The sequence below is a fragment of the Monoraphidium neglectum genome, assembly GCF_000611645.1.
Source record: "Monoraphidium neglectum strain SAG 48.87 unplaced genomic scaffold scaffold00462, whole genome shotgun sequence".
Lineage (NCBI taxonomy): Eukaryota > Viridiplantae > Chlorophyta > Chlorophyceae > Sphaeropleales > Selenastraceae > Monoraphidium > Monoraphidium neglectum.
This window is the reverse complement of record NW_014013166.1, coordinates 9,319-28,183: the sequence shown is the minus strand read 5'-3', so window position 1 is coordinate 28,183 and position 18,865 is coordinate 9,319. Positions and strand designations below refer to the sequence as shown.

The 18,865-nt window shown below is 63.1% G+C and overlaps 5 protein-coding genes across 5 annotated transcripts in view; 3 read left to right on the top strand and 2 right to left on the bottom strand.

The window, feature by feature from the left end:
- Positions 1 to 2,630: 2,630 nt before the first annotated feature.
- MNEG_3620 (hypothetical protein) lies at positions 2,631 to 6,323 on the top strand (the record flags this gene model as incomplete). Its single annotated transcript, XM_014047908.1, has 7 exons — positions 2,631 to 2,696; positions 2,895 to 3,611; positions 4,058 to 4,184; positions 4,396 to 4,649; positions 4,968 to 5,089; positions 5,327 to 5,468; positions 5,772 to 6,323. The coding sequence occupies 7 exons, from the start codon at positions 2,631 to 2,633 to the stop codon at positions 6,321 to 6,323; spliced, it is 1,980 nt and encodes a 659-aa protein (XP_013903362.1).
- Positions 6,324 to 7,971: 1,648 nt separating this feature from the next.
- Positions 7,972 to 8,908, bottom strand: MNEG_3619 (NADH:ubiquinone oxidoreductase subunit; the record flags this gene model as incomplete). Its single annotated transcript, XM_014047907.1, has 3 exons — positions 7,972 to 8,085; positions 8,476 to 8,624; positions 8,815 to 8,908. 3 exons carry the CDS (start codon positions 8,906 to 8,908, stop codon positions 7,972 to 7,974), a joined length of 357 nt encoding a protein of 118 aa, XP_013903361.1.
- Positions 8,909 to 10,853: 1,945 nt separating this feature from the next.
- Positions 10,854 to 13,137, top strand: MNEG_3618 (hypothetical protein; the record flags this gene model as incomplete). Its single annotated transcript, XM_014047906.1, has 3 exons — positions 10,854 to 10,917; positions 11,075 to 11,372; positions 11,595 to 13,137. 3 exons carry the CDS (start codon positions 10,854 to 10,856, stop codon positions 13,135 to 13,137), a joined length of 1,905 nt encoding a protein of 634 aa, XP_013903360.1.
- Positions 13,138 to 14,560: 1,423 nt separating this feature from the next.
- Positions 14,561 to 16,197, top strand: MNEG_3617 (hypothetical protein; the record flags this gene model as incomplete). The annotated part of the gene is made up of 5 exons (XM_014047905.1): positions 14,561 to 14,566; positions 15,089 to 15,175; positions 15,378 to 15,557; positions 15,834 to 15,933; positions 16,154 to 16,197. 5 exons carry the CDS (start codon positions 14,561 to 14,563, stop codon positions 16,195 to 16,197), a joined length of 417 nt encoding a protein of 138 aa, XP_013903359.1.
- Positions 16,198 to 17,935: 1,738 nt separating this feature from the next.
- Positions 17,936 to 18,865, bottom strand: part of MNEG_3616 (hypothetical protein) — a gene marked incomplete at both ends in the record, with an annotated part of 8,170 nt that continues 7,240 nt past the window's right edge. Inside the window, one exon of the mRNA XM_014047904.1 lies at positions 17,936 to 18,505. Within this exon, the coding sequence (XP_013903358.1) occupies positions 17,936 to 18,505 (570 nt within the window). The remainder of the gene's footprint in view (positions 18,506 to 18,865) is intronic.

The window sequence follows — 18,865 nt, the reverse complement described above, 5'->3', positions numbered from 1 at the left end:
GGGGGGGGAGGCGTTGTTGATTGTCGTCGGACACAGCGAGTGCAGTCGGCCATCCGGCAGATGCGGCAACAGCAGCACCTGCAGTGGGCGCACCGCACGCAAACGCCCGGGGGTGCGCTGCCGGCGAACTCACGATCCATGCAATATTTTCTCACCTGGGGTGCATGAGGCTCAAGACATGCTCAAGCAGCTCGCTCAGCAGGGGCGGGCCGCCCTGGAGGTGGCGCTGGCGCCGCATCGGGGGCGCGGTCGGTGTCGCCCGTGGCGCGCCGCCAAGAGGGGGCCCGAGATGCGACTGAACAGCGCTCTGGACGTTCTTGAATCAGTTGAGGGGGCCGCGGTGGACTTGGGTGGCTCGAGCGCAGAGCTGCACAACAATTGTGGTGCTCGCGATCTTCCCGGGGCAACGCTGGCGCGCTGGACGTCACTAACAAGTTGTTTCAATCTTTAGGCGAATAAGGACATCGACCGGCGGCGAAGCTCAACACAGAGAGCAGAGTTCAAGTGCCGATCACGGCGCAAGGTGGTGTAAGCTTGTCAAGGGACTGTAAATGAATACAATGGGTCAATAAATGAACTGTGTCTGGGTCTAAAGAAGACCACGCATCCTGGAAATTGAAATGGCGAAAGGGTTGGCTCCTCGCAAGCGCATACGGCTGCGGAGGCGCGTCAACATGTGACAATTCAAACTTCAAGGTGATCCTGAGCTTAGGCAGGCCTCATGCGCTCGCTGTGCACAACAACACTCGTTGTCGTGGGGTGCAGTGACGCCGCTGCACCAGTCCACCTAGGACAGCCGTGCTTGTGCGATTTGAGACAAGTTGGGGCGTGTGGATGGCCAGCTCGCTTCAAACTGGGCGCATGGAGTGGATATAGTGCGCTTATTTCTCACTCTGGAAGCCACATTATTGTGAGATAAACATGATGCGGTTGTGCGGCTCAACTGCAACACAACACGAGTTTGGATTCGCCCTGCTCACCCATCGCGCTAGTACCTGAAATAGTGGTTGATGGGGCCTAACCTGGAAACAATTGAAAGCAAGCACATAGGACGTGTGTCATAGATTGACCCCACCTGGCCTGCCGAATGGCCTTGAATCGGGCAGTACAAGCAGACTGACAGATCTGATTGCACGCGTTGATACAGCTGATACAAGGTTGGTTCCTGATAACCTCAGTGTTATCTCATTTCTGTGCTGGTGCTGGGACCAAGCAGGGACAGTTGAAGTCGTAGCGATGCTGTGGTAGTTGAGCCATCCACCAGTTTGTCACCATTTGCGCCTGGCCAAGCGTTTCAAGCCTGCAAAAAGCTCTTTGGTCCCCTCTTCAGACTCCCAACTATGACTCCAGTGCGCACTGTCACGCTCCGTTGCACCATCCGCCGGGCGCTTGTGTCCCAACCAAGACCTGTATGTGGTTTGCAATGAGCCGTTTGACGGCGAGACAAACATATGGAACAAACCCCGACCCATACAACGGAGGCGCACTAGTTATCTTATTGAGCCCATGGTGACAAATCGCCTTGAGAGGACAGCGTGGACATGCCCATTGCTGCAATGACTGCTGGTGGGGCTGGCCAGTGTAGCTGGCCCTTACCAGCCTTTGAACGAGCTAGCCGATTGTTAACGTTGCGCACCGTCCAGCCACGCAGCGCCTTTCTCCAGAACATTTCAATACGGTCAAAAAGTATGACAAGGCAGAGCCACCTGTCAGGGGTAATGCCCCTGAACAACAGACGTTTGTCACAATTCCATTGATAAGTCATTCATGCTGTTATATTGTTCACCTCTTGAAGCTTTCCCGGTTTTGTTTTGGGTCCACCAGAGCCCAAGGCACATCGCTGCCAAACGAAATGGCCAGTCATCGCTGCGAGTAACCGCCTTGTCATGTTGCCAAGCCTCTGGTTCGGAGGTTGTACAACTCAGCGGGGCGCATTATGATGTGCGAGGAAAACTAACATCGTTTCTGATAGACAACCCTGGGCCATCAAGGGGCCCAAATCCCTCCATGTACGTTAGGGCCCGTGCATCCTACTGCAGCCGCCTTGGAGTTGCGACAGCCAACTGAACTTGGGCGCTGCGGTGTACTCGGGTGACTCGGCCGGCTTCCAAGAGATATAAATATCCTGGAAAATCTTGTACAAGTCTGCGGAGGCAACGGTGGTCGTTGGGTACCCCGCACTCCATTCATCAGCGGCTACTCAGCAATAAGAGGCGAAATTTGAATTCCGTCGGCGGCGCTTTTAATTCGTTGTACTGTAATAATTATAATTGCCGGGCAATAATCGCAGTCACCCCGGGTTAGCCAACAGCTTGTGTTGGTTCCTTGGTAACTTGGGGGCTCGACGTGACGGCCGGGCTCTGTGCGTCAGGAAAGCACTCGCATAGATTATCCATCTGATTCTCTAGCTCATAGCACATCTGGGGCGGCATGGCGAGCTCACGGGTCGTGTGGGCGAACAGCTTTGTGCTCCTCGTCTGCCTGGCGAACCTTGCGCAGGCCGCCTTCTTCCGTGGGGACGAAAAACTCGGGGTGATTGCTTACATACGCATACAGCGGGCGCCTTGTGTGGCATGCAGTGGTCAGGGGGCGGTGGGTTAGCTTCGGCGCAGTGCTCTAGGCAGTGCCGCATGCAGTGCAGGCCGAACCTAGCTCGGACGGCGCTGCGCGTCAGCAAGGAGCGGCCAGCGCCGCCTGTTGATCACAGCTTTTGTGCTTACTCAGCTCAGCATCAATGCTGCCACGAGCTGTGGCCTGCACATCACAGGACGCGTTTCACCATTGCGCCCCAGCTTCCTGCCGCCCGCTCACTCCTCGTGCACACGTCCTGCGGCAACCCTTGTGCGGCAACCGCGCCCGACACCCCGCCCCCGCCCCGCCCGCCCGCGTCCCAGTATGACGAGCCCGCGGGCACCGTTCGCGGCGCGTACAGCTACGTCCTCTGCGAGACCGACGCCGTGATCGAGCCGAACAGCACAGATGACGTTGCAGCCGCGCTCAAGGCCTACTCAGCACAGGCCCGGGCGCAAAACCAGACGCTCAAGGTCCGCCTCACCCAGCGCCTGTTCCACTCGTCCGCGGCGTTCACGTGCCCTGCCCAGAGCGAGTCGCTGCCGCAGCAGGGCGGCGCCGCCAACCCCCCCAGCGTACTGGCGGTCAGCATTATTCAAAACACGATGAGCAAGGTGCTCTCCGTCGATAAGGAAGCCCTGCAAATGCGCGTTCAGCCGGGCATCCACCTGTGGGACCTTGCCCAGGCCGCTGGCGCCCACGGCATGACCATCTCTGTCGGCTCTGTCCCTGTGTTCGGCGGCCTCACCCTCGGCGGCACGATCGCCGCCGGCGCGCACGGCTCCGGCGACGGGCCCGCGGCAGCGGACACGCCCATGGACATGGTGCGGGAGGTGGTGTGGGTCGACGCGGCCGGGGAGAGGCACGTCGCAACGCCGGCGAGCCCCGAGTGGAACGGCCTCTACGGCGGCCTCGGGTTGGTCGGCGTGATGACCGAGTTCCTGCTGCAGCTCAACCCGCCCAGCCACACGCGCTTCAAGTCGTTGCTCAAGGTGTCTGACAAGAACATGGTTCAGGACCTGGAGAGGATCTTGAATGAGGTGCGGGGCGCTTTTTGGATGCGGCTGCCGCGGGGCGGGTGCAGTTGGCAGGGGAGGCATTGTTGGCGGCCGCCGGCCTGGCCACTTTTGCTGTAGGCCGGGCACAGGATTGGATGCAGCTAGGCCCCGTGGCAGGGGGCGGCCGCGTGGCTGTCGCTGTGCAGGGGTATGGGGTAATGCGGTACTAGGACGCCATTTGGCGGCAGGATTTGGAGGGAGCAATATGCAGTTGAGCAGCCCGGCATGCTCAGATTTGATACCTGTGACAAACCCCTCAACCCTGTTTGCGACTCAGCCGGCAGCGCAGCGTTGACAGGCCCTGCCGACCCACACGCACGCCCAAACCACCAGCAGCCGGCCGCACGCACCCCTTTTGCCCCGGTTGCCTGCGCCCATCAAGCTGAAATCCATTTATCCGCAACCACCGCGGCCGCCTCCAAAACCAGGGGAACTCGGACGTCCTGCTGGTGTGGCGCCCCGACATGCAGGAGTACACGGTCAACATGATGACCGAGGTCAACACCTCTGTGCCCGTCACCGACCCCGAGCTCGTCAACACCATGCTGGCAGACTGTAAGCGCACGCCCGGCGTCCCCGCGCCCGCCGCCCGCCCCGCCGCGCGCGTCCGCCGCCGCACGCAGCTGTGGGGCGCAAGCGGGCGGCCCTCCTGCCCGATGGCCGAGCGCGCGTGCGGAGCCCGCCTGGTTGTGTCTCTGACACCACTAACTCGCCGCCCTGCCGCCGTGGGTGCCCCCGCCGCTCCCAATCCTGCGAATCGCCGCAGTGCGCTACGAGGCGCCCATTGGCAGCGCCAACCGGGACAACCAAGGGGACATCCGCGACAATGCGTTTGGCATCATGAACAGCGTGCTTGGCTACTTTGTCGAGCGTCTGACCGTCGGCCGCGGCTGGGCGGGCAAGCCGGGCGGCAGCGTGGCAACCGACACAGAGGGCGTTGGGCTCACCAACCGGCTGCAGACGACGATGCCGTGCGCGCCGAACTGCCTGTTTGCGGGGAAGCAGTATGATGCGACCGCGGTGGGTTTGGGATGGGGGTGGGGAGGGGCCCAGCGCTGCAGGCAGCGGGGGTTTGCGAGAGGCGAGGCAGAGCCGGTTGGGGTGGCCGTTGCGAGGCGGGGCCAGGCCACAGCGGCAGCGTCCAGACCGCATCTCACGGGTAGCCGGCGGGCGCGGCGGCCTGGGCAAGACGGGGCTGGACCAGCATTGCAGGAGGGCTGCTCTGCTGCTCCCACCCCAACAAGCGACCGCCGCCCCTCACACAATTGTGCGCGCCGTCACGCTGTCCCCACTGGCCTCCCAACCGTCACTCCCACCCGTCACCCGTCGTCACCGCAGTACGACACCGAGTTCACGATCGAGTTTGAGCACCTGCAGCAGTGGGTGGATGATGTAAAGCTGGTGCTTCAGAAGGACCTCTGGCGCGATGGCGCGACCCGCGCGCGCTACCTCGGCCCTGGGTGAGAGGGCGGGAGCCGCCGCTCCGCTGCCGCCCCTCTCTGGCCCAGCCCGCAGCTGGCGGGTGGCGGACCGAGAGAGCGGATGTTTGCCGCGTGGGCCACGGCACGGCACGACGCGTGGGCGCGGCGCGCGGCTCCCTCGTCCTCCTTCAGCTGGCAGCCGCTCACGTCTGCATCAACGCTAATCCCTCAAAGGCACATGTGGACCCGCCATTATCCCCCCGCCTCTCCCTCAAGGTACATGTGGCTGCGAGTCGGCAGCGGCCGCCCCGAGTACTTGGCGACCCAGTACGGCATGAAGCGCCCCGTATTCGTGCAGTCCACGTGGCTGCGCTCCCGGGAAATCTTCCAGTACCCGATGCGATACGGCTATGTGCAGGTGGGCGGGGCTGCGCACGGGGTGCTTGCCTAGGACTGGCACCGGCAGGCTGGTCCGCGCTGGTGGGGGCGCCTGCAGCGCTCCCCTGCGCTGCGGCGCGGCGGCTGTGCGCGGCACCCCTAAGCTTTCACGCGTCCCAGGGATTTGCGGGCCCCCCCTCCTCCCGAGCTGCGGCCCTGTGTATGCGCTGCAGCCCACAAGCCTGCTCTCTCCCTCGCCTCCCTCGCACCAGCGGCGCAATCACACATTGCGTCGCCTCGCCTGCCGCACTCAACTATATACTGCGCCGCCCCCGCCCCGCAGGACCTGTTTGAGCTGCTCGGCCTCGCCAAGTACAACGGCACGGGCCGATTCCACTGGGGCAAGAACACCGACCGCACCTTCACCGACCCCCGCTTCCCCACGCGCCCGCGCTACCCCGCGTTCGACAAGATGCTCGAGCTGCAGGCGCGCTTCGACCCGGATAAGGTCTTCGAGCCGCCGCTCTTCGCCAAGGTCGCCGCGGAGAGGCCCTACACCCACTTCCCTGGCTGCGCGCTCAGCTACGAGTGCTTCTGCACCGAGGACGCCCACTGCAACTTGCCTGGCCGCCAGGTGGACTTCAAGTGCCTTGAGAGCAGCGCCTTTCCCGAGTTCAAGGTCTGCAAGGGGCCCGCGGACTGGGACCCGACACTCCTGGCGCGCTACGGCAAGGGGATCTGGGTCAAGCGCACCGACGCCTCCCCGCTCCTCAAGTTGGCCGGCGGCGTCTCTGACCAGCTGATGCGCCACCCGGTGACCGCGGGTTTGCTGACGGCGTCGAGCAGCCTCATGTCTTCGCTGCCGATGTTGCCGGTGCTGGGGCACCGTAAGTGACCGCGCCTGCCCGGCCCGAGCTGGGGGGGCGTGGTGGCCACCTTTTAGGGCGCCCGCACCCCGCGCGTCAGGTGCGGGTGCCGTGCAGCGCAGGCCGCTGTTCAGGAGGGGCTGCGATCTTGACTTGCAACGGCTAGCCAAGCAAGATCCACCTGCGAACGTTGGGAACCGAAACGCGCACTATGCCTTTTTCTATTGCAGCTTGTGCCACCAACTGAGTCGGACGGTGCGCCCCACTCAAACGGGCCCGGACCGTGCTATGCTTGGGGCGCAGCGCACCACCCTTTCCCTCTGAGAGGACTGTGGTTTCCTTGCTTTAGCTTCATTGGCCGTTGGACTTTTGACCGGCGATCGCGCCAAGATGCTTTCACAGCTGACCACACCTTGAAAGGGGGCTATTGCTGGCATTGGTCTTGGCAGTGGGGCACCAGGTTTGTCCAGGACATTGAGTGGGGTTCCATGCGCAACCAGAAGGGATCGCAGGCGTGAATGTACATACCTGCTTGTGTGCAACACGCAATGTTGGGGGGCGACGCCTTTGAGTCGGCCGTCCCCCTGCACCCTGCACGGCACGTGCTGCAATTTTCAAGCGCTGCGATCTTGCGTGCTGGAACGCACCAGGGCGCCGTTGTGGCGTTTCTGGCATGGCACTCTCACGGCCGCGCGAGGGCTGCCATGCCGTCTTCCTGCATCATAAAGGTTTGAACGACTGCTGCTCCTCAGCCAAACCGATCTGCGGCGTGGAGCGCGGTGACGCATCAAACGCCGGCGGCTTCCTTGTGCACATCGGTCTGTCTTGCATGGCAGGGTTTCTGCCATACCAATAAGGGGGCGGGGTACTTGGTTGATCGGGGGGTTTGACGTTTGCACTGCCCAGCTCGCCGTCGCCTGTGCGCGTGGCAAACGCGAGCTGCCTGTAACACGGGCAACAGGGAGCAGGCGCCCCGGCCTCGCCCTTTGCAGGTGTGGCCTTGTCACCAGCGCGTGGCATGAGCAGGCTGTGCCTTAGCAGCCCTAGCATGCAAGCTGCAGCTCTGGACAGGTGAGCAATGGGAGACCATCCACACAGTGCCTGTTGGACGCAGCCAGTCGTACACAACCACAGACCACCGTAGGGCGTACACTGCTCCACGCACACTCCGCCAACACGGCTTGCCTGGCTGCTTGACACGCAAAGATGATGTCACATGTGCCAAGCAAAAAATAATTCAGCACTTTCTACAAGCAGGCCAATGGCTCTGAACAAATACCCGGCCGCATTTGTTACAAACCATGCAGCGCCCACATGTATTTCGAACAGAGTGCCTCATAGAGGCAAGCACAGAAGCAACAAGGGATTAAGCCGTGCAGTGAATGTGAACCAATGAAACTCCACAGACAGACAAGAAACCATGCACAAACGAGCGCACTTCCGCTCCTGCACCTGCGGAGATACTCATCCGCTCACACAATCCAGGCGGGGCTTGCGCCCATGGCGCCTAGGGGTCCTTCCCGTCGAAAGCCGCAGCCATCGCCTGCAAGGGCATGGTGGGCGAACACACACGCAGCGCCGCCGCGCCCAGTGCCGCGAGCCGGCAGGTAACCGTCGGCCTGACGGATCCTCAAAAGCGCTCGCAGCGCGGCACATGGAGGACCGCCCGCGCCGCCCTCACTGTGTCTTCCACGGCTCTATGGGGCCGAGTGCCACGGTCATGCCGTTGAGCTGCGGCGTGAGGCGGATGAAGTGCGCCATGCGGCTGTTCTCGCGCGCGTTTTGCCGTACCTGCGGGGCACGGGCATTTTGCGGGGAAAAGGTTGGCGGCGCGGGCGGGCGCGGGGGTGGGCAATAGGGGATGCGGGGGTGGGCGCATGGAGCGCGGCCAGCCCGACAGGCCTGCCGTCTCGTTACAGACTCTGTGCCGTGTAAAGGCTCGCTCTGGTTGCCCCTACCTTGCCTCATCAGACCCAGGGCGGCCTCCCTTGCCTGCTGCTCCATCTCCAGGGCCCTGCAACCACAGCCCGCTGTTTACCTCCCTCTTCCCACGCGTCTGCACACGCCACTGATACATATGCAAGCGCGTGTGCATGCAACCACGCGTCCACATATATACGTATCTTTGTCGACACAGCACTCCTGCAGCACACACGGCACCCTCCCGCACGCGGCACTCACGAAGTCCTCCACCAGGCGCTGCTGCTCCTTCTGCTGTGCGCTGTCGAGCGGCGTCAGCTTGTCGATGTAGTCATTGCCGACGTACACATGGCAGTCTGTCGAGGCGGGCTCCATTGGGTGCGGCATAAAGTAGGACTCGTCAAAGGCGCCTGGAGGACCGGGTAGGGTTGGAGCAGCGGACACAGGCCGCATGATGAGCGGTACTTCCAGGATGCACACCCGCCATGTACAGCAGCGCTGCCTTGTAATTCATGAGGGCATGGCATCTACTTTGATCCGGACATGCGACGCAGCCATGCGGCTCATGCCGGACAGCGTGCGGCAAAGCGGCGCGCGCACCGTACTCGCGCAAGGTTGCCGACAGCGTGATTCCCTCCAGGCCCCGCACGGTATGCCGGGCACCCGACTTGTCTATAACGTAAAACTGAACCATCTTATCAAAAACAGTCGGCGCAGACTGAATCAGCCTTGCCCCAGGCCCTGCGAGCGGCCTGAAGTACCGAGCTAGGCTGCGCAGCGCCATTGATATTGCTAGTGATGCTCTCTGTCAAGTAATGTGTCTGGCGTGCCGGCTTGCTTCGCAATGCAAGGGAAGTGACTGATCTGACGCTTCAAGCCGCGCCTGATTCAGGATGTAGTTTGACAGCGTTGTTGCAGCGCAGATAGCGTGTGAGATGTGCTTGTCTGGTCCAAGGGTGTCCAGATCACGTCAGACGGAGGTGCAGCTTCCGTGGGAACCCCGCCGAGACACCTGCACCGGCCGAACACAAGCAAGCGCGGCCTGGTCAGAGCTCGTGATCAGTGATGGCCTTCGCCTGTTATGTGGCAGCACCTTTTGATTAATTGATTGATTGATTGATTTTTACCGCGTCTGCAGCTGCAAGACTCACCGGGACACGGTCGCCGCGACGGCCCCACGGCTCATCGCCTCCGTCTCACAAAGTGGGCGGGGCAAGCAAGATTGTGATAGATAGATAAGTTACCCATACCATAGCATCACTTCCGTCGGCCCCGCGCTCATCAGAGTCGACCTCCTCATTCCAAACCTTCCAACGGATCTGCCAGCAAGCACACACACACGAGGGGCAACGATACCAGCAAGCACAGAGCCACCAAGAAAATCAAAATCAAGCAACTTGTAAGCTTTCTCCTCATTCTCTATCTGCTGCAACATATGCCAATATTCAGGCGCCATCTCGTCTTCCAGTCGCCGCCACAGCTCTCCACGCACAAGCAAGCAGGCAAGCGTGACAAGCGCTCCACCCACGCAGCCCAGCAAGCACCCACACCCACACAAACGCCGGTGGACATCCCCTCCCGAAACCGGCCGGCGGCGCAGCAAGACACAACACGCGCAAGACCCGAGCCCCGCGAGGGGACCGGAATAAGCGGTGTGCAAGCAAATGAAGGGCCTACTCCCCTCTCGCTGGGTGCAACCCGAGGGGTAAGAGCGCCAGTCCACAAAACCCGGCGCTCGGCCCCGCCGCACAGGCCGCCACGCCGGGAAAACACTACTGGCCTTCCCCGTGCCACTGCAAATTCCTCCCAACAAAGGTGCCCGAAATGCAAGGCCTTTCGCATTTTCTAAACAATACATTGTCCAGCCCTGCTGCATCACCAGGACAGTCCAGCCAGCAAACTGACAGCCCTTGCTTGATATCGTGTGGCTGATGCGAAGCATGGCAACTAGACTCAACAACATGCACGTTAAGCACGAAATCTTGTGCTTGGCTTGTGAACCTTGTGGAGCTAGAAAAGCAGGCACGTCTCGGGTGTTGAAGCTGGCTGTACTGGATATGAGTCTTTTGCCAGCACACAATGCCTTTGCCTCACACCGACACATATCAAGGCAGCTGGGATATTGGGGTTGCACTGCTCACGGCCTCACAAAGACACCATTGGCAGCACCGAACTGTCAATTTACAGCCACCTTGATGCAGCACCCCTCGGGTGACGAAGCAAGCAGCAAGCAACCACAGGGTAGGTGTCATCTCGTTTGGATGCAGGCTTTCCCACCGGGCAAATAGGATGGAACATCACAGCTTTAAACAGGGCCCACAGCCGCCTGATGCCGCAAGTGCGGCTTTGACAAGGGTGCCGCTGTTTCTTTCTCTGCCTACCGCCTGGTCCCCTCACCTTCCAGCTCTCGATGTCCTTCTCTCCCCACAAACAGGCCATCAATCAACACAATATAAGTTTGTTGATAGATTGTTGTGGTCGTATACGCCCTTGCTCATCGAGGGCCAGAAGAAACCGTTCGTCGGTTCGCTTGGTGCGAAGGCACGCATTGCGAGCCGGGCTTCTTATAGAATCACTGAATAAATAAAATATATCTTAATATAACATCTCATTTGTCCGCAGGCGGGGGAAAAGCAGCGATGGCGATCCGCCATTTCGCTGCCGCGGCCCTGGTCTTGTGTTACGTGGCTGCCCACGTTTCTGGTGAGTTTTCACGCCCTTTTATCGATAAGCTGTTTTGGTTGCAGGCGCGGCGGCCAACCGGCGCATGCTGCATGGTGCGGGATGCTGCAGCTGCCGCGTTCAATCGCACCGGGGCACCCATCCCGCCTCTGGCCCCCTGCGCCCTCGTCCTCTGCAGCCACCCCTGGCTGCACCACAATCGTCTCCGGTGAGACGCCGCTGTTTGGCACGTCCCTCAAGAAGGCCTCTGACAAGTGGGTCGACCAGGTTGCCAAGTGGAAGGCGACCGGCGACCTGACCAAGCTGCAGCTCTTCTACTCGTACTCATACGGCTGCGTCTTCGGCGTCAAGCCCACTTATGGGTACGACTCAAAGGACGCTGCGCTCCTGGGTGTGGAGAAGAACCTGCAGGGCACCCACTTGTCCCTGGGCGCCGGCGAGTCGTTTGTTGAGGCGGAATACAAGGCCGGCGGCAAGTGAGTGCATGGGGGCAGCCATGGGTGGGGAGTGAAGGTGGAAAGGCGCGTGCAAAGGTATCATGCTTGGTTTGCCATTGGGCTGGGTACCCCGCGGGCTGCCGGTGCCGCTGCATGCAGCAGCATTGAAGCGCGAGCTCCTTCAGCACGGACATTGCAGCAAGGTCCAGCGCTCGAGCCGATGTTCACGGCGCCTCAATCAAACACCCTCCTGCCCGACAGGTGCCTTGAGTACTTGAAGCTGAAGACCAACAAGGGCCGCACCCTGTCTGTGGGCAATGAGAAGTCCTCCACAATGACCAGCACAGTCACAGTCAACCGCCAGGGCGCATTCCTCGCGTCCTTCAAGGGCTGGGTCGACAAGGACGGCGCGCTGCAGCAGCTGCAGTTTGTGTGGGGCCTGACCGAGTGCGCCCCCGGCCACACGCCCGTGGCCAAGGCGCCCGAGCCCGCGCCCGCACCCGCGCCTGCGCCCGAGCCCGAGCCTGTGGCGGCGCCGGCGCCCGAGGAGTCGCCCACGCCTGCGGAGGCGGAGGCGCCCGCTGCGCCGGCTCCCGAGGAGGCTCCCGCCGAGGCCAAGGACACCCCTGCAGCAGAGGCCGAGCCTGCGCCTGCCGCTGAGGCTGACACCCCTGTGGCGACGCCGGCGGCCGCCCCTGCCACCCCCACCGAGGTCAAGGATGTGTGCCCCCCGAAGCCCGACATGTGCGACACTTCCGCCGACGCCGGCGCGCTCAACAGCTGCAAGGCCAAGCACCCCTTCACGACGAACAAGTGCATCGGCGGTTGCTGTGTGAGCAGCGGCCGCTGCAAGTTCGGCAGCTGCTTCGCCAACGGCCTCGGCAAGGACGTCCCCATGGGTTGCTTCGGCACCAACGCGCTCCCCAACCCGCTGGCACTGCTGGGCAACCGCTGCGGCCACCTTGCCTGCAAGCTCGCCGTGCCCGGCTGCAAGTCCGCCGTCCTCGGCGGCAACTGCGTGGGCACCGTGGTCGCCGTCCAGGACGTGTCCAAGCTGCACCCCCTGGGCGCCAAGTACATCGGCCACCCCTGCATCGAGACCACGCCCACCGCCGGCCTCGTCAACCTGCCCAAGCTCATCGACCTCGGCCTGCCCGAGCACGAGTATGCGCTCGCCGGCTGGAAGGTCTGTGACTGCGTCGACGCGCTCACGCTGCCCAAGCTCCCCGACCTTGGGAAGCCCGAGCTGCCGCAGCTGCCCCACCTGCCCGAGTTCAAGCTGCCCCAGTTCCCCAAGATCCCTGACCTGCCCAAGTTCCCCCACTTCGACCTATTCGGCCACGCCAAGAACGGCTCCGGCATCCCCGGCTTCGGCTTCGGCCGCGCCGCGGCCAAGGGCGACGACGCGGGCGGCGACGCGTCGCTCGGCGCGGGCGGCACGTTCACGGCGATGAAGGACCTCCTGCTCGCCAAGCAGGACACCACCGACCCCTTCGCCGCGTTCATCGACCCGGCCGCCGGCGCCGCCGCCGATGCCTCCGCCGCCGCGCCCGCGCTCGAGGCTGGCAGCGCCGAGGCGCCCGCCGCCGACGAGCTCGCGCTGTCCGGCGGCGAGGCCGCTGCCGCGGCGGCGCCAGAGGATCCCCTTGCCGCGGCGTCGCTCGACGCGCCCGCCGCCGACGCCGCGGGCGATGCGGCAGCCGCTGCGCCTGAGAGCGGGGAGGCAGAGGGGGCGGTTGCTGGCGATGCGGCGTCCAGCAGTGGGGCCGCTGATGAGGGCGCCCCTGCTGAGGCCATTGCTTAGCTGCGTCCCCTTCTTTTGGCAATTATGGTGGGAACGGTCCATGGCCGCGCGCAGTGCACGCTTGCGCGCGCGGGGTTGTGACCGTTGCTGCGGCTTACTAATCATTGGCAGAGCTCAAAAACTCAAATACACCCCTATTGTGCGGCGGTGCTCCTGTGTAAGTATTGAGTCACACCTTCTGGATACTCAAGAATGATGTGCTGCACACACAGTTCAGGGAGTTGATGTTGGGGAGGACACAAAACCCAACCCAAGCCTGCAACTCACGCAAGACCCCGTCCCACATTTGCTTGCTGGCCATCGCTACCATCTGAGATGCGTGTATTGGTAGTGGATGCCGTTGTTTTACGTCACATAACAGCTTGTGTAATACGAGCCATTCTTGCATCAATGCGTGATACAAGGGTGTTAGTCAAAGCAAGCTTGACTGATTTAACCAGACAAGAGACCAGTGAGGTGCAGGTTTCTGGCCAAAAGAGTGGAGCGCCCGCCACCCTGTGGTGGTGTTGGTCAAACCCTGGGCCACGCAAGTAAGCCCTTTGAGCACAGGGAAGTGCCTTCGAGCCCCTGAGATGCTGCTGCAGGTAGGCCAGAGGCAGTCTTCGGTCACAACCTGCAATCGCTGATTGCGGCTCCATGTGAAAGCGTCCAAATCCGGCAGTAGCCACCCACCAGCCACCCTACTCATAGCAACCGTAACGCCCTGGCAAGCTGCTCCTATAAAGCGGTAACGTCGACGGGTCCGGTTTTGATTGCAAACAGCGCCGCTATGGTGCCACAAACACTGGGTAGCCTTTGATCCTGCCTAAGTGTCAATGCCCAAGCTGAACAAGCAGCTGAGCACGAGTGCGCGATGGACGGGGTCTTGCAACTCACCATGACGAGTTGGATAATCAGTCAGCAGGCACTCAAGCGTGATCATACGTGGGGTGTTGCCATGACTGTGACGCAGGGCGCACATGCTGCCAACGGGTCTAGGCGCAATGGAGGGGAGGAGTGGTGCCCACTCTCGGTGCACCAATGCGTGTGCTACTCACCAGTCAGTATTGACTGTTGCTGGGCCGCGAGCTCTCATGCTGGCATCTTGAATAAATACTGCAGTAACGTGAGCTGCCTGGTTTCGCGCAGGGTGCAGGTGGGCAGGGTGAGGTCTGATGAGTTTGATGTGGAGAGCCACTTGAGCAAACAGGGTTGCGATCAATTGCCCAGAATGTGATACGGTAGTCTACTTGGGGGCAGCCCCTGAGTGATCACCAGAGGTTGATGGGGGCTGTACAGGTGCTGACCTTGGAAGACCAACATCCCGGCCTTTCGACTCCAGCCCCTATGTGTATGCCTTATGAGTGATAAGCGCCAGCAGAGCAGGTCCGCGCAGGCCGTGGCAAACCTTGCATGCAGACGTGAGGTGCAAGAGTGCAAGGTGATGTCGGTGAGCACTCAGCAGACGCCTTCATCAGCACACGGAGACGATGGCAAGCCCCGCCCATTGGGCAGGCACACATCGCCTCTAAGCCGTGCCAGGACACACACAGCACTAATAAGCAAGATGCAGTCTCTCAGCAGCAGGCCGGGCTTGGCACAATGTGGTTTGGCACGCCGCTCGGTACGCAGCAACGAATGGCGAGACGAACATTTTTTGATGGCGGTATCACTAAAAAGGGCCCCATGCTGCGCAGGCGGGAAGATCTGCTTCCGTGCGAGTCCTGGCCTCCGCGGGCCAAGGCTTCGGCGAAAAGCAGCAGCGGCAGGTGAGTTGGAAGACAGTTTGCATAATCCATGCAGCAAGGGGCTGGCACCATGGGCAGCGGCGACAGGGGCGTGGTCCGCATTGGATGCGCTGTCGCCACGGCCGCTGCCACTGAGCCACCAGTGCGAATGTCTACATGGGCGCTGCCGTCCGCAATGCAATACCTCAGAGCCCTCGACGCTGTGTCTGAACTTTATTCCGCAGCGGTCAAAGGAGGAGGGGGCTGCAGCAGACGCGCCGTCCACCAGCGGCAGCACAAGCAGTGCTGAGGTGGACGTGGATGCCGCCTTGGTGAGCTCTGCTCTGATGCGGACTGCAACGTGCGTTGCCCCTGCACGACGCCTTGCCCACATATGGACACGGCACAACTATACGGCTCAAAACAAAGCAGCGGCATGTACCGCGGAGAGCCAGCAGAGTCCCCACATGGGTGCCCGTCCGGCCACGCCACAGCTCACGCCATGCCCAATGCACGGCGGCCCACACCCCCCAGGCACGCCGCCGCAGCCGCCGGAGGATCCAGCCCGCCGTGAAGGTCGAGTCCGCAGCGGTCGCGCAGGCGACGGGCGCGGCGCCGCAGACGCCGGTCGGCGAGTTTGAGACCGCCGTGGTGCAGCTGCTCGGCGGCTTCTTCGCCCTCCTGCTCGCGGAGGGCCTTTTGCTGGCGGCCTCGGTGAGCTGCCCCATTGAGCTGCAGCGGACGGCGACCAGAAAGCATTGTTCGACCTCAAAACAGCGTTCAGCACGACCAGCGGGTCAGGGAGCATAGGGATGTTGGGCGGGCGGGCGTGATGTTGGGTGGGGGGGGGGGTGGAGGTGAGGAGAGAGGATCAGCTGCTCTGCCGTGTGGTCGTCCCAGGCCCTCCCATACCCGACTCAACCGGCTCGTGTTTGACACCTGTGACTGGACACGCTTCACCATTCCACCCCTTTCTGCACATCACCCCAGGGCTTCCTGCCGGAGGACTGGGACCAGTTCATTGAGAATGTGCTGTACCCCAGCTTCAGCCCCCAAATGCTGGCATTCCTGGGGGCCAGCTCGTTCTATGGTGGGCGCCGCTGGCCACACGCCGGGGCCAGGGCTGGGTGCGCACTCATGCTGTGTGTGCTGGGTCGACCATGTGTGGAGTGCAGGGGACCGCAGTGGGCGTGTTGGGGGTGGGCCCTCAGGTGGGACCCGCGGCGCGGCAGGACAAAAAAGGAGGCCAACCTTGAGCGTGCATACGCAAACGCCTGTCGCGCACCAACCCTGCTCCTGTGCTTACGCAGGCCTTTGGAAGACGGGGAAGCTGCCCGGACAGAAGCAAATGTGAGACACTCTTCCGGTCGGCGTACTGTGTTCAGAGCAGCCCGTGGAATCTCAGGAGTCGTTGCCCCGGTACCGCACCCAGAACCCACACACAATCCTGCAGACTGTGAATTTGGCATCGCCAGCAGGACGCGTTTCTCCCCTGCACGTTGACCGCACAGCAAGCCAGCATAGACACCTGATTTACAACGTCAACTGTAACGCCGTTGGTTGCTGCTGTCTGGGGAGGCGTGCGCCCGGGCTTGTACACTTGGTGCGAGCCCGCAGACGCTCACAAAAGGGGTAGGACAGCGCCTTGCAGGCGCAACGCGTGCACACTGGCAGCGGCGTGGCTGGCGGCCCAGCTGACACGCTGGATGAAGGAAAACACCTCCATGAATTTGCATTGTACGTACGTTGCCAATGATCGCCTGGCCACAGGTGTGAGATGCGCGGTGGCGGGACTCTCTCATTTATAAGACTGCAAGTGCAGGCGGGCGGCACCTCCCCAAGTGGGATCATCGGCTCAAGAGCCGCCCGGCGGCAGTCGAAAAAGCGCACGCAAGCAGCACTGTTGCAGCGCCAACAACGAGGTCGGGCGCCGCTGGTCCTCGGTGGAGTCCGCTCCGGCCCAGGCGCAGGCCACGAGGAGCCGGGGCTGCAGGCGCACAAGACGAGCCGCCCTTCGGAAACGCCCAACAGAGCAAAAGAATCCCACGCTACCCCAAAGTGTCAACAGTGCAGAAGTGACGAAAGGCAGCAGGAGCTAGGACGCAGCGCAAAGCTCCAGCCAGGGTCCCCGCGCGCCGCTGGCCCTCCATCATTGCCAGGCTCTTAGCCAGGGCCGCCTGCGAGGGTCTTTCCACAGCCTCGTCGGAGGGTCCAGTGCATGCGGAACCAAGCGCTGCGGCCCCACCGCGGCGCCGCGCGCACGTGCGGCGCGGCGCGGCGCTGGGTGCCTGCAGGGGGGGGAGGGCTGGAGAGAGGGCTGGTGGGCTGCTGCCTCGTTGAAGTGGGGCGAGAGCGACCGCGGCGTAGAGTGAAGAGCAGCCACCTCCGAACGCCGGCGGGCGGCTTGCATGAAGGCAGCCGTGAGCGCATTTGCAAAGCAGCCGGATGCGGATGTTAAGGGCGGCGCGCTTCGCCGCCGTCAAGTGGCAATGGCCTGATTGGGGCCGCAGTCAGACGGAGTGGGTGCCTCGTTTGTACAGAGTCGGAAAATGGATTATGAAGGGGCGGGAGGGAAACAAAGACAGGAGGCCGCCAGCTGTGTTCAACCATCATGTTCTACCAAAGTCACAGGCGTGTGCGGAGCGGCAAAAGGCAACGCCGGGGGTGGCAGGCACCGCGCAGTCCACGAGTGGAAAGAGCCCAACGAGACGATGGCGCACGCCACCGCTGCCACGCGACGCGTGCACCCCATCATTCGCGACACGCAAGGCCAGGCCAGCCGGTGGGCCGCGCAAGCGCAGTCAAACTGCGCGCGCTCAAGTCACAGCTGAAACCAAGCTCAAGTTCCACAGCCAAGGTGCGTCGCTGCGGAAGTGCCAACGGGACACCCTCGCACATGCACATGACAATGGGGACGTCGCCGCCATTTTGGGTCTAAGCATACCCCTGCCCGGACCCGTAAATGCCAAGGCGCCAGCGTGAGTTGCTGCTTGACCCAGCTGCCGGATGCGGGCCCTTCCAGGGACATGTCAACATTCAAAGATCTGACCGCTCGCCTGCCAGGCCTGCAGCGGCGCCGGCCGCGCGCACTGCTAGTCTGTCAGCGCGATGGACGGCCGCAGCATGAAGTTGGCCGGGTCCTCTGCTGAGCCCACGGCGCCGGCCACCGCGCGCCCCACAGCCCCAGACATCAGCACCGGCCCCGCCGACGCGCAGCGCGCCGGCGGCAGCAGCGGCCGGCGGGCCGCCCCCCACGGCGTGGGGGCGCGCGGCGCGCCAGCCGCGGCGGCGGCGGCGGCGGCGGCGGCCTCGTCAGCCGCCTCGCAGGCGCTCAGCCGCGCGTCCAGCGCGGAGAGCACGAGCTCTGTCACGCCGTAGCGGCCGCCTGCGAACGCCCCAAACGCATCCACCCTTGAAAAGGTGAGGGACAGGTAGGTGGTCCCCGCGCGCACGCTGCCCTCCGGTGCCAGCCGCTGGCGCGCTGCCCGAAGCTCCGCGGCGCCGCCGCCCCGCTCCCGCGCGTAGCGCGCCGGCCGCATCACGCACGAGAGCAGGGACGCGAGCCGGCCGCTCCCGGCCGAGGCGGCGGCGGCGGCGGCGCCGCCGCTCGGGCCGCTTCTGATGCTGACCAGGCTGCTGCGGCGCAGCAGCGTGGCCATGCGCTGCAGCCACGCGGCCGGCGCGGTGGCGCCGCCCGCGAGGGCCGTGCTGCCGGCCAGGCTGCCAAAGGTAGTGCCGCCGCCGGGGCTGCCTGCCAGGCTGGAGCCGGACGTGGTGGCGAGGCTCTTGGAGCTCGGCCGCCGCGGAAGGCTGGCGCTTTGCGCAGGCCAACAGAATGGAGGCGCTGCCGCCGCCGCAGCCGCCGGCCTCGCGCCGCCGCCGCCGGCCCGCGCGGCGCTGGGGGGCCCGCTGTGCGGGGCGCGGGCGGACCTGGAGGCGCTCTTGCCGAGCGACGCCGCGGCAGACCGCCTGGACAGGCGGTCGAGCCGCACTTGCTCCTTGAAACTCGAGCCGCCCTCCCC